Genomic DNA, 11,810 nt, shown 5'->3' on the forward strand with positions numbered 1-11,810 from the left:
CGTCAAGTTTGAAAAAAACAATCTCAAGTTGTCGTCCTGCCATCTGAAACCCCATGAAGCCTTAATATGAATCGTAAAGTTGGGTCGGTTTGCACAATATCTTTGAAGACACATGTTCCAAATAAAATAGAAGAAATCTGAGAATTACTCGTGGTTTCCATCAGGAGAGAAACATACTTGGTTTTGTACCAAAAGCAGGCTTGTTTTAAAGTTTCATTTTTCTTGTTTTGATCTGATTAACGTAAAAATATGGAAAGTGTGTTTAAGGCTGAGCTGCGTCGTATTTCTCCTGTTTATGAAATCGACAACTGATCGTGAAATCAGCTCAATAACAAAGGCCACATTTGTCTCATGGACCGGTTTTACCATTGTGACTCACTGAATCACCACAGATCCTACCTGTACTTCCCCTAATGCAAAAAGTAAAAACATCTGCGGTTAGAAGGAGTGCTGTGTTCAACTAACTCTTCATGCAACTTCCTTCACCTATCTGTGCCGATAGGCATCAGGATATGCTAAATATCTAATAATAGGTCACAAAAAACACTAAAACATGTTCACCAAACTAGAAATGCAGTGACACCAGTGTCAGGCATCGGTCCGAGACTGCACAGTACTTGTATTTTAAACTAAAAGGACATAACGTGTCGATTTCTCTGTCACTTTCAGGTTAAAGGATGTGTTTTATAATCATAGAGTGACAGATTAGAACTTTAAGCATTGACTGATTTCATTTGGAATCAATGAGAATTTGGGGGGAAACCGGAGTAACCCATCATTTCACAGGAAGGGCGGATGCCTCCCCGGGCCACCATGGACTCTCCGCCCCTGCAGCAGCGATGTTTAATAACATCCTCCAAACATCAGATCGTTGCTGTTTTGGCTCTTTCCACTGCGTTTTATACAGTATATATCAGCAGCCTCTTTTGTGAGCGGTAGCCCGTGCTGGTATGGCTACTGGAGTAATAAATAAATACATTCATATGGAATAGCTATGTTTACCATGTGACTGACTGATGGTACAGATCACATGAAGCACAACAAATCTGAATTCGCCCTGCTTTAACAGCCTCCATAAACGTGCATGATAACCAGGTCTATGAGGCTCAGATGCGTCATCTCCGTCTCTGAAAGAAGCCAAGTTGAGCAGCAATCTCCCATCAGACAGAACACATTACACAGCTACACGTCAACAGCATGCTTCTCCTCATACCTATAGCGGGGGGAAAAGCTGAGAGCACAGACCTGAAGTGTGAATAATACGACAACGATGAGGCCCCATACCTGGCAGGTTTGTGGAATTGGCAGAGGAAATCATAGCGTTCATCTGGAATGGGCACTCTGCTTTCATTTGGGTCAATGGTGCAGAAGGGGAAATTTTCAGCTGCAGCCTGACTCTTTGTGAGCACGTTGAAAAAGGTTGACTTCCTGAAAATAAAAACAGCAGTGAGGTCAAAACATCCAGAGCTGCCGGTGTGTCAAGCCCGGTGCTACAAAGACATGATCCTAACAAACTCCAAAATATTATGCGGGAGTCTCTCTTCTTTTCTATTTTCAACTAAGATCGTTTTGATTTTCCAGCATAGTGAACATTTAATCTGAAATCTTCATAATATGTTCAGCTAATTACAGAACTAAATAATCCCATCATAGGTCAACTGCAAATCGTATCGAGGAGAAATTTCCATTTCTGCTGGATTCTGCTGTTGAACTCATGTTGTGATCACAGTGAGATTTATTTTCTGTGGCAGCAGAAGTTCAAGTGTGCTTCAAAATCCACAGACAGTCCTGAGTGTCTAAGAGTAATAATGGCATGGCAGTTAACTATAATCCAGGAGTTTCCATCGTACTTCACATTCGAATGACTGTTGGCTAAATCCTACAACATTAAATTGCTTGATACTGCTAAAGTGCAGTTATTAATTTCTTACATAAAGCGAGACTGCCTCTAACATACTTAAGGCCTGTTCCTAGGTGACCTTGGGAGGTATGTCCGGATCTCTCTGTGCCAGGTATTTACCATCCAAAAACATGTTAGGGGCCAACGAGTGACTATATATTGCCCTCAGATTGGATTGTGTTGACTGTCTCTCTGTGTTTGGACCTTGATGGACTGGTCCTGGACGTCCCCTGGATGTGGATGGAAAATGATGATGATCTGGTGCACCATGCTGCATGATACGTAATCGGTGTTGGTCTGTCTGCTTACCAACTGCATTTACTACAGTAAAACAAGGAAATAATGTATCTGGTTGGTGTATTCTCTGCCCTGTTGGTTGACAACACAACCCCTGATGTTGGTTTGGACCGTTTAGCCTCCGCTGATGCTACTGTCTGTCTGAAAACAAACCAGTCATATTTGTGTTTCTAGGTAAGATTGCTGTGAAATGCTATGAGGACACCAACTTGAATTACAGATAAGTCTTATCTAACCAGTAAGTATTTTCTTTCACACATTTATTGAGTAACTGTGGCCTACAATTAAACTCAAGCAATAAGGCCAAAAGTGGTGAAATACAAAGATAGATTAATAATAAAATAAAAGACAGATTAACATGTAACACATATTCTCATTCATCTGTCTTGAGAGAGCCGAGTTGGTGAACCAGGTATCGCAGCGATTTACAGTATCTGAAGCACCTGTGTGTGAAGTGACTGATGTCTGAGTTCAAAACAACACATGTGAGAAACAACATGAGAAGCTAAACTCACACTGGTTTTCTCCCTGAATACTTTAATAATCCTAATCATTTCTGTCGTCCTCACAGAAGCTGCTTAATTTACTGATGAAGCTGTTTAAATGTTGTTTACCCTGAACTCACGTTTACTTGTTCATATATCAGAAGAGATGCATTAACATGAGAGACTTTAAATAAGAAAAAAACTGCTTTTTTCTTTTTAATTAAGTCACAAAACAAAATAAGTATGGTGCGACTGATTATGTTTTCAACAGGGGTTGAATCGATACAGGTGGGTAGACTTGGGGAGCGAATAGTGAGCCGTCACACAGGATTAAGTGGACAAGAATAAAAGTTTTCCTGAGCGGGAGAATGGCGGTAAACACTGAGCCCATGTGCTGCTCTAAGTAGAAATAGCTGAAAGCTCGGCTGAATCACGCTCTCAAGTTTCCCCATGTGTGAAGAATGGTCAGTTACGCCCAGTTAACAGCTGGCTGGCATCTGAGCATAGTTCATTCATGAAGAAACCATAGGAGGGTTGACAAGTTGTACTTTGACACAAATGTGGTGTGGCAGGCCACAACCTCAGCCAGTCCCACTCCTTATCCCAGGAAGAAATTGTGGTTTCTCTGTGGTAAGAAAGGAAAACAGTGGACGCGAGAGGGCTGGATTTTTCGTGCAATAATCTGAAAAGACCTGACAAAACAGATGCCAGCACACGCAACATGTGAACACACATCTGCAGAAAACTGAATAAGCAAGTTTTTTTTTCCACTACCAACAAACACTAATACATGCACTTCTGAATTCCTAACAGAGTCTAGACTTCTATTTTGAAAAACTGCATTAAAATAAATGCTCTTCTGTTGGAAATAAGGCAACAAATGTTTGAAAGATGAGAGTCTGTGATGTGGAGAGCGGATGAGCGACACTGCAGCCCTTCCTGTGTCTCGGTGGAGGCTGTACGGCAGTCACACAGGGTCAGCTCAGTGATTACACAATGCCACAGATGTTGCTGAAGGTCTTGGTAGATGCTGACAAAGTGGACCTGGTCTGACATCCAGACAGTATGTCAGCCTCTTAACTTACAAATTGCCCGAGGTACAAACATGTTAGTATAAGTGTGTGTAATTTCTTATTTTTAACCTGTGATTTGCCCACAGAGCGGTCTACGATGTACCCTGACCTTTGACCCAGAGTGTCTTATGAGTGATAAGTGGATATTCAAAACAAGAGTTTGTTAATGCATTCATTCATTTAAGTCTTACAAAAATTGAACATTTCAACCTCAAATTACAGATGAAAAGATGTTAACATCGTTTGAGTTCCATCAGTCGTACAGTTTCATTCAGATCTTGAGAATACTGGTGAGCCCTCATCAAGGAGACGTCACACTGAATTAAACTTCTATTTTCTCTCATTAAAAGACAAAGGTGCAACAAAAAAAAATCCACATCCAATAAATTCAAACCAAGAATTCAAGCTGCTTGAAGCATTTTATTAAAACCATGGGTTGTTATGAGCAAGAGCTCTTTAATGTCACAGGTTTACCCACAATCACTTTTCTGCTGTGACACTTTGAACAAAAAAGGACAACAGGAGAGTCTGGAGCTGTTTTCGTTAAAAAAAAAAAAAAAGAAGAAAAAAAAAAAGATTGGCCGCTCTCACACTGCCATTTAAACAGTTAGGATGCATGTAAAGGAAGACATAGCTTGAAGAGCACTTGTGGGATATGATCCCTGGCGACTGGGGGCAAACGTGGCTTCAGACTCGAGAGCCCACACTTGTAGCGAGACACATTTCCCACATGCAGCCATTGAAGCAGCATAAATATTGTCAAGCTGGCACATACATTCCAATCATGTAGATGATATCTTGGGTATGAATTGGGGCACACAATATAATTTTGGAGGACCTTTAAGCAAAGTCAACAATTTCCTGAATCATGAAGTGAATGTCTGCTCTTTAGACATAAACCCTACGTATATCCTGCCTTTTCATACATTTTTATATGTCACTGATTGCAGATACACTTTGAAAGCAGACAGGGAGAAGTCTAGAGTGCTTGCAAAAAATAAAATCAAAGTTTACTTACCCAACATTGGGCAGGCCAACGATTCCTATTTTCAGTGAAGTCCCAAATCTTCCAATTAGCGGCGGAGGCTTTGGGACATCACCGCCCTTCCCCTATGTGGACATGTGTAGAGTCAGAAAGAGCAGCTGCCATTACATAACCTGCAATGCGTGCTCTCTGGAGAACCGGCCTGTTACACAACAAAGACGCACCTTTTTCGGAGCCATTTCTCACGCTAAAGGTTTTCACTGAGTTCCACAGCAGCTCATCAAATCCAGCAACTATTTCATTGACAGAATCTGTGCTGAGCTCGGTCCTCACACGCAGGCGGTGGACTGAGCCTTAACTTGCTCTCTTGCTCGACCCCCCCCCCCCCCTCTATAAATAGAACATGCAGCCTTGTGGAAATGAAAGTTGACACTGTGAACTGGCAAGCTGACCTGCACCTCCAAATTTAGTCATTGATAATATTGTTGGTCCTGTTGGGTTGAAATGATCAGTAAAAGCACTTTGTCATTTACAGTATTGTCTACTTTGTATCGACATTGGAGAGATCAGCCCCTGAATTTCACTGAAGACATTCAGAAGTTGCGTCTCGGTGCTGACAGCTCGCAGCAATTTCGTCATGTCTCCTCATCTTTATTGCATATTGATTTCCTGCAGCAGTAAAACCTAATAGGCAAATGGTTCGTTTCAGTTGTGTGTGTTGACCCTTGCGGTGGGGGTTCTGTTTACATGGCACTAAAATGAGAATAAGTTGGACAAGAATACAATACCTTTACATTTTTAGGTAGAATAAAAAATAAGTAAATAAACTGTGACAAATTTTTGAGATGACAAAGTGAATACATCTTCAGCAGAAGCATCTTGACCACATTTATTGAGGCTCCACAGATCTGATGTGACACAGACCAGATCAGACTCAAGCCATGTACACATCAGCACCACTGAAATAAAGTGAAACACCTTTTGACTCCCAGCTCACCCCAGATCCCTTAGCAAGAAACAGGTGGAGAAACAAAATTACAACAATTAGCTAAACATCCTCAAATAAAGTTCCCTCTGCAGAAATACAAATTAAAGCACACTGGGGCACAACCAAAAACCATTGCCCAGTCCAACAGCCTGTCTGGTTTAACATGCAGAAAATGAGGCTCTAATAATCTGGATTTGAGGCAAGAGAGGTTGGCTTTGTAAAAAGAATTTAAATGAATAGGTTTGAATTAATCATTTATCTTTTGTTGATAGATGCACCCCCACTTAGACTCACCACAATAGATGCAGAGCGTTTTGTTCGACCAAATAAATCATTCCCATTGTTTAAGGTACATTGATCAATCTAATGGCTTGTAATAGGCTCCTAATTGCCACAGAGAAGTGCTCATGAATAGAGTCCAGAATTACAGATTCAACTCAAAATTTTCACTTGAATGACAAGGCGAGATTATGTTCACCCCTCTTCTGTCAAATACACATCCTCTCCCCCCCTCCAAATCACTCATTTTTGTTTCTACTGGCAGATTAAACAAATATCTCCCAGAGATAAATTAAAAGAAATAAGTAGGCATCAGCGAATGCGGATTATGTGACTCCTGTGGATATTTTAGAGGGATCATTAAAACTGAACGGGAACTCTGCTCATCAATAAGATGTAACACAACACAGTCAGTCAGGTATAAAGAACAGCTCCACCTAAACAGATGCCTAATATTAATTCACCTTAGAAAATCTGCAAGTGTGTTATTATTGAATAATCATCTAAAAAACATTTTATGGGTGAAAACATTTTTTTTCTGCGTGCCACATCAGGGAATTAAATTAAATAGAGATGCTCGCATTGTGCATTAAATTTCATCTGACGGTGGAATTAATTTAACTCTTTAAGCAACAATCAGCCCTGCTTATGTAGAATAGACTTTTAATACTGTTAACAACACTCTGCCAAATTGTCATGATTGCAAAAACGATTCCATTTTCTTGGCAGCGCTCAGTGTTTGATGAGACTGATTTTTATTCACCCTTCAAAAGGTGGGGATTTAAAGCAAAAAAAAAAAGGGAGTATTTGAACAAATTGCGCCAGTGTTTACTGGCAGCATTCACGCTCCATAATAGAGCATTATTTGCCCGTTTTGAATACTGTAATGCACATCTTTCGGTCAAGCCTTTTCTCTGGAAAATTGCTTTAACTTTTAGAGGGATGATGAATCACATCAGAGCAGGTCAATTTTACATTGTGCAATTATCCCCGAGCGTTTTAACAAGCTATGGAATAGCTATGTGGGCTTTATTGAATTGTATTCAGAGGAAGAATATTTTTTTTTATATAGATATGTGAGAATGTCGAGTTTAGGAAAATTGGTGAACGGCGGCATCTCCCCTCCGTGTCCACGGTTTAATTGAATGCGTGATGAGTTTGGCGTTAAATTTTACTCCTGGGCGACAGGACGGGCTCTGCGCCTCTTGTTAAATCAGTTTAATGGGCTCGTGGCGGCCTTGCAGCAGGAATCCGCAGGACGCGCAAACTTTTTTCCGTCCATAAAATACTTTTCTTTAAAAAAAAAAAAAAAAAGATGGGCTACATGCGCCGATAAAGAGAGCTGTCATTTTTAATTAACCCCTCACCTGCACCACCTCCTCAACGAGGAAGCAGAGGGGGGGGGGGGGACGCGTGGTGGGACACGGGTGCGCGCAAACAACATGTCCACACGCAAGACCACAGATTGCGCGCATATTTTGGTTGGAAGTTTTTGCTTTTAACAATGGACCAAAGCCAAATAGATTTTTTTTCTCAACAAAAGCAGCGGACTCGTCTTTTAATGCATTCAGATGATAAATAATGGAACTCAGAGAAGCCGGAGAAGTGACTCCTCCGCTGTCAGTTCGGTTTCTGAACTTAGTGCATCTCAATTTTTTTTTCTATTGTACACAAATACAAAAAAAAAAAATGTTGGATAGGACATGTAACGCCGACTGTTTCCCACTGAGCGCTCACTGTCATGATGCCAACACAGCAGCATGCAACACCGCTTGCTTTGGAGAAGTCGTTTCCAAGTCATCTCTCGTTACTCTTTAAATCCGCACTTTCTCAATGACGTGTCGCGCATGATCTGAATATTACAAACCACACTAACAAGTGTCCCCGCGACCCTTAACCGCTTTAAAAATCATTAAAAAAAGCTTACCTCTCGTGGAAAAGGCGCGTGAGCTCAAATCTGCAATGAAATGAAACATTGAGCCTTCGCGTGAGAATACATAAAAATAACCGTTTGCATTAAAAAAAAAAAAATACCAAATCGTGTCTTGTATGACAGTCTGAGCAGAGGCTGCACAACAGATGATTGACGGCGGGGTTTTTGCTGTTTCTGTCTGCGGTCGACGCTCCCATTGGCTGACTTCAAACCCCAGGCACGGATGCGGGCGCGGGATTGGCTGCGCGTCCTCGCCAGCTGTACTTCAAAGAACACGCGAACTACAACTAGGTAGTGTTGGGAGCTGCGAGCCAAGAGAGAACCCGTGTGACCCGCGTCCACACGGTGAAAATCTCATTCGAATTGGAGCCATACAGCACTGAAATCACAAACACTCTCACCACAGAACAGACCCTGGATATGGCTACGTCAATACTTGGGGTGAGTTGGATTTTGTTTTTTTTTACGCACACACACACACACACACACACACACACACACAAAGTTGCGCGTAAAGTTACTGTCGCTGCTTTTCTCCTGCAGCTGAACATGACTGCAGCTTTATAAACACGAATTAGTTGCCATATGTGGAAAAAACGTATTGTGGTGTGTCATTAGGTTGGTGAAATTCTTCCAGTTGTAGATTGTTATGAAAATATCTGAAGAATGTCGGTATGACATCGCTCTCAGACAGGAGCTCTTCAAACTTTGTTTTGGATGCAGCATTTTCCAGATCGTAGTTCATCAATGAAAAAAAAAATATTCGATTTAGAGTTTATATCTGAGTTCATGATTTTTCCAACCAGATATATTATTATTTTGATCTTTGCTCATAAACACCTGATTCCAGTGAATGACCCACTGTCAGCCGTCAGTATAAATATAAGGGCTGGGAAACAGAGACACAAGTCAGGCTTCATTTTAATTCACTTACTTCCTACACAAACAAAACATTTTGAAGATTTACAGTCCTCAAATAATCTCTCTGAAATGGCAAAGTAAACTTAAAGACTGACACTGGTGTTGTTGAGGTCGTGTTTTTCTTGGAGAAGTGAAAACTCCTGTTCCGTTTATGTCACGTCTTAAGTCCAACTTTTTCTGCTTTTTGTTTTCTGCTTCTCCTCCAGGAAGAACCGCGTTTTGGAACTACACCTCTCGCTATGCTGGCTGCAACCTGCAACAAAATCGGCAACACCAGTCCCCTCACAACTTTACCCGACTCCAGCGCGTTCTCCAAAGGTGGATTTCATCCGTGGAAAAGATCCTCCTCCAGCTGCAACTTGGGCTCCAGTCTGCCGGGTTTCACAGTAGCGACGAGCCGCGCGTCCACGGGACTAACGCCGACCAGTGGCACCGGCAACAGCGCCTTCTGCTTAGCCTCCACCTCCCCGACGTCCTCCGCCTTTTCCACAGAGTACAGCGGGCTGTTCTCCAACTCCGCCAGCGTCACGACGCAGGAGTCGGGACAGTCGGCGTTTATCTCCAAAGTCCACACGTCAGCAGAGACCCTGTACCCCCGGGTGGGCATGGCGCACCCGTACGAGTCGTGGTACAAGTCGGGTTTCCACTCCACCATCTCCGGCGACGTGGCCAACGGCGCGTCCTCGTGGTGGGACGTCCACACCAACCCGGGCTCGTGGCTGGACGTGCAGAACCCGGCGGGCACGCTCCAGACGTCGCTGCACTCCGGGACCCCGCAGGCCATCCACTCCCAGCTGAGCGGCTACAACCCGGACTTCTCGTCGCTGACGCACTCGGCGTTCAGCTCCACGGGGATCAGCCCCTCCGCGTCGCACCTCCTGTCCACCAGCCAGCACCTGTTAACGCAGGACGGCTTCAAGACCGTCATTCCCACCTACACGGACGCTTCCGCCGCCAACGCCATGATTTCGGGGGGCAGCTCAGGAATAAGCAGCTCCTCCCGGTCGTCCCGGCGGTACTCCGGCAGGGCGACGTGTGACTGTCCGAACTGCCAGGAGGCCGAGCGGCTGGGCCCCGCCGGGGCCAGCCTGCGCCGGAAGGGACTGCACAGCTGCCACATCCCCGGCTGCGGCAAGGTGTACGGGAAGACCTCTCACCTCAAGGCGCACTTGCGCTGGCACACCGGCGAGCGGCCTTTTGTCTGCAACTGGCTTTTCTGCGGCAAGAGGTTCACGCGCTCCGACGAGCTGCAGAGACACCTGCGCACCCACACCGGCGAGAAACGGTTCGCGTGCCCGGTGTGCAACAAGCGCTTTATGCGGAGTGACCATTTGAGCAAGCACATCAAAACGCACACGGCGGGCGGAGGAGGCAAAAAGGGCAGCGACAGTGACACCGACACCAGTAACCTGGAGACCCCGCGGTCCGAGTCCCCAGAACTTATTTTGGAGGGCGTGAACCCCAGAATCAGTGTTAAGGATCCGTCTCCCCACGACGAGCCGTGAGGCTGCACCTCCAAATCCCCAAAAATAAAAAAAATTAAAATTAAAAAAACTGCACAGCAATGAAAAACGGGTCCTCTCTGACAGACAATACAAGGAGAAAATATTTACTGAAGCGATTGCAACATGAACTAAAAAAAAAAAGTAAATTAAAAAAGAATTCTCCACGGGCGTAACGAGTATGTCATTAAATCCACCTGAAGAGAAGAGAGATTTACAGCTTCGGCCTCTGGAAACATTTTTAAGAGACAACTTGAAAAAGAAAACGGTTGTTTTGCGGAACCTGTTGAACTTTGGTTGGACAATGTGAGTTCCATCTTGTATATTGACCACTAAAACTCTGTGTTCTTTTCATGTAAATGTTAGGCTCTGATTGTTTTATTCGTGTTGGTATCCTGGAAATCAGGGAGTTTACTTTGGACGCACTTTGTGGATATGTATGTACACGGCTTTTTAAACTTTGGTTAACCATTTTTATTTCTTTGCTAAAAAAAAAAATCTATATATAAATGTTTACCTGTATAAAGTCACACGTATAAGACTTTCATTTTATCGTAATTAAAACATCTGAAAAAAGGCTGTAATTGTGTGATGTAGATTTTATATTTTGTTAGTATTTAATCAGATTAATTTTTTTTATTTAATTTGTAAATTATTTCGCTCCCTGTATGTTGTTGGTGGGATTTTTTTTTTTCCTTTTTCTTAAAATAACCTACAATACCTTGACTTCCACTATTTCCCCTGTGGAATAAATCGATGCTTAATGCCCCGGAAAAGACATTTCATGGCCAAATGAAAATCTTGTTAAATGGTATTAATTATGACTTGGAGCACATCGCAGCCCCATGTGTCTTGTATTTGCGATTAGGGATTCGTGTCTTATCAAATATCTAATTAATCTCCGAGACATCTTTTGTTCAGTTTCACTTTATCGGGGGGTTTCCGAGGGGCTCCGCTGACAAAGGTCCCCGAATATTTATTCTAATTGTCCAAATTAACTGCTTTAATTTGCATACCAATCGATGGACCGAGAATAAGGATATGGCTTCTTCTTTTTCTTTTTTCTTTTTTTTTTTTTTTTTCTATCCTTGCCAGGAACCACATAGATGTTCTGGGAACAGTTTTTTAAACTTTAGAAAAAAGAAGAAGGGGCAAAGAGTCAAATGCAAATGTTGAATCTGAAATGCTCTTTGCACGGCGCAGTCAAATGGTTCGTGCGTGTTATTTGAATATCAGTGGCCCCGCAGTGAAAGGGTTCAAGGATGCTCTCTGACTTCTTTGTGCTTACCCAGTGCAGCGTCCGATCGCTCAAAGAGAAAAGCCGGGGAATAATTACAGCGTGGATCCAGGACTGGGAACACGGAGAAGCATCTCATCCAGACACCCAGCCCTTTTTCTTTCTTTCTTTTTTTTTTTTTTTTTTTTTTAAGAGGATGTTAAATTGACC

At 42.9% G+C, this 11,810-nt stretch overlaps 2 protein-coding genes across 2 annotated transcripts in view; one reads left to right on the forward strand and one right to left on the reverse strand.

The window, feature by feature from the left end:
• LOC115403137 (obg-like ATPase 1) overlaps nucleotides 1–5,105 on the reverse strand; it is a 36,804-nt gene extending 31,699 nt beyond the window's left edge. Inside the window, exons 1-3 of the mRNA XM_030111946.1 lie at nucleotides 4,965–5,105; nucleotides 4,774–4,865; nucleotides 1,285–1,428 (exon numbers count right to left, since the gene is read on the reverse strand). Coding sequence (XP_029967806.1) covers nucleotides 1,285–1,428; nucleotides 4,774–4,865; nucleotides 4,965–4,979 — 251 coding nt within the window. The 5' untranslated portion in view covers nucleotides 4,980–5,105. The remainder of the gene's footprint in view (nucleotides 1–1,284; nucleotides 1,429–4,773; nucleotides 4,866–4,964) is intronic.
• Nucleotides 5,106–8,250: 3,145 nt separating this feature from the next.
• On the forward strand, nucleotides 8,251–10,381 carry sp9 (sp9 transcription factor). The gene is made up of 2 exons (XM_030111889.1): nucleotides 8,251–8,381; nucleotides 9,068–10,381. Exons 1-2 carry the CDS (start codon nucleotides 8,361–8,363, stop codon nucleotides 10,364–10,366), a joined length of 1,320 nt encoding a protein of 439 aa, XP_029967749.1. The 5' UTR covers nucleotides 8,251–8,360; the 3' UTR covers nucleotides 10,367–10,381.
• The last annotated feature ends 1,429 nt before the right edge of the window (nucleotides 10,382–11,810 follow it).

This window comes from Salarias fasciatus, chromosome 16 (assembly GCF_902148845.1).
Source record: "Salarias fasciatus chromosome 16, fSalaFa1.1, whole genome shotgun sequence".
Classification (NCBI taxonomy): Eukaryota; Metazoa; Chordata; class Actinopteri; order Blenniiformes; family Blenniidae; genus Salarias; species Salarias fasciatus.

Bases quoted from the DNA above. Each gene is read 5' to 3' on its own strand.
- sp9 (XM_030111889.1), top strand. From the start codon at position 8,361: ATGGCTACGTCAATACTTGGG. The intron at 8,382-9,067 runs GTGAGTTGGATT...CTTCTCCTCCAG, and splicing joins TGGCTACGTCAATACTTGGG to GAAGAACCGCGTTTTGGAAC.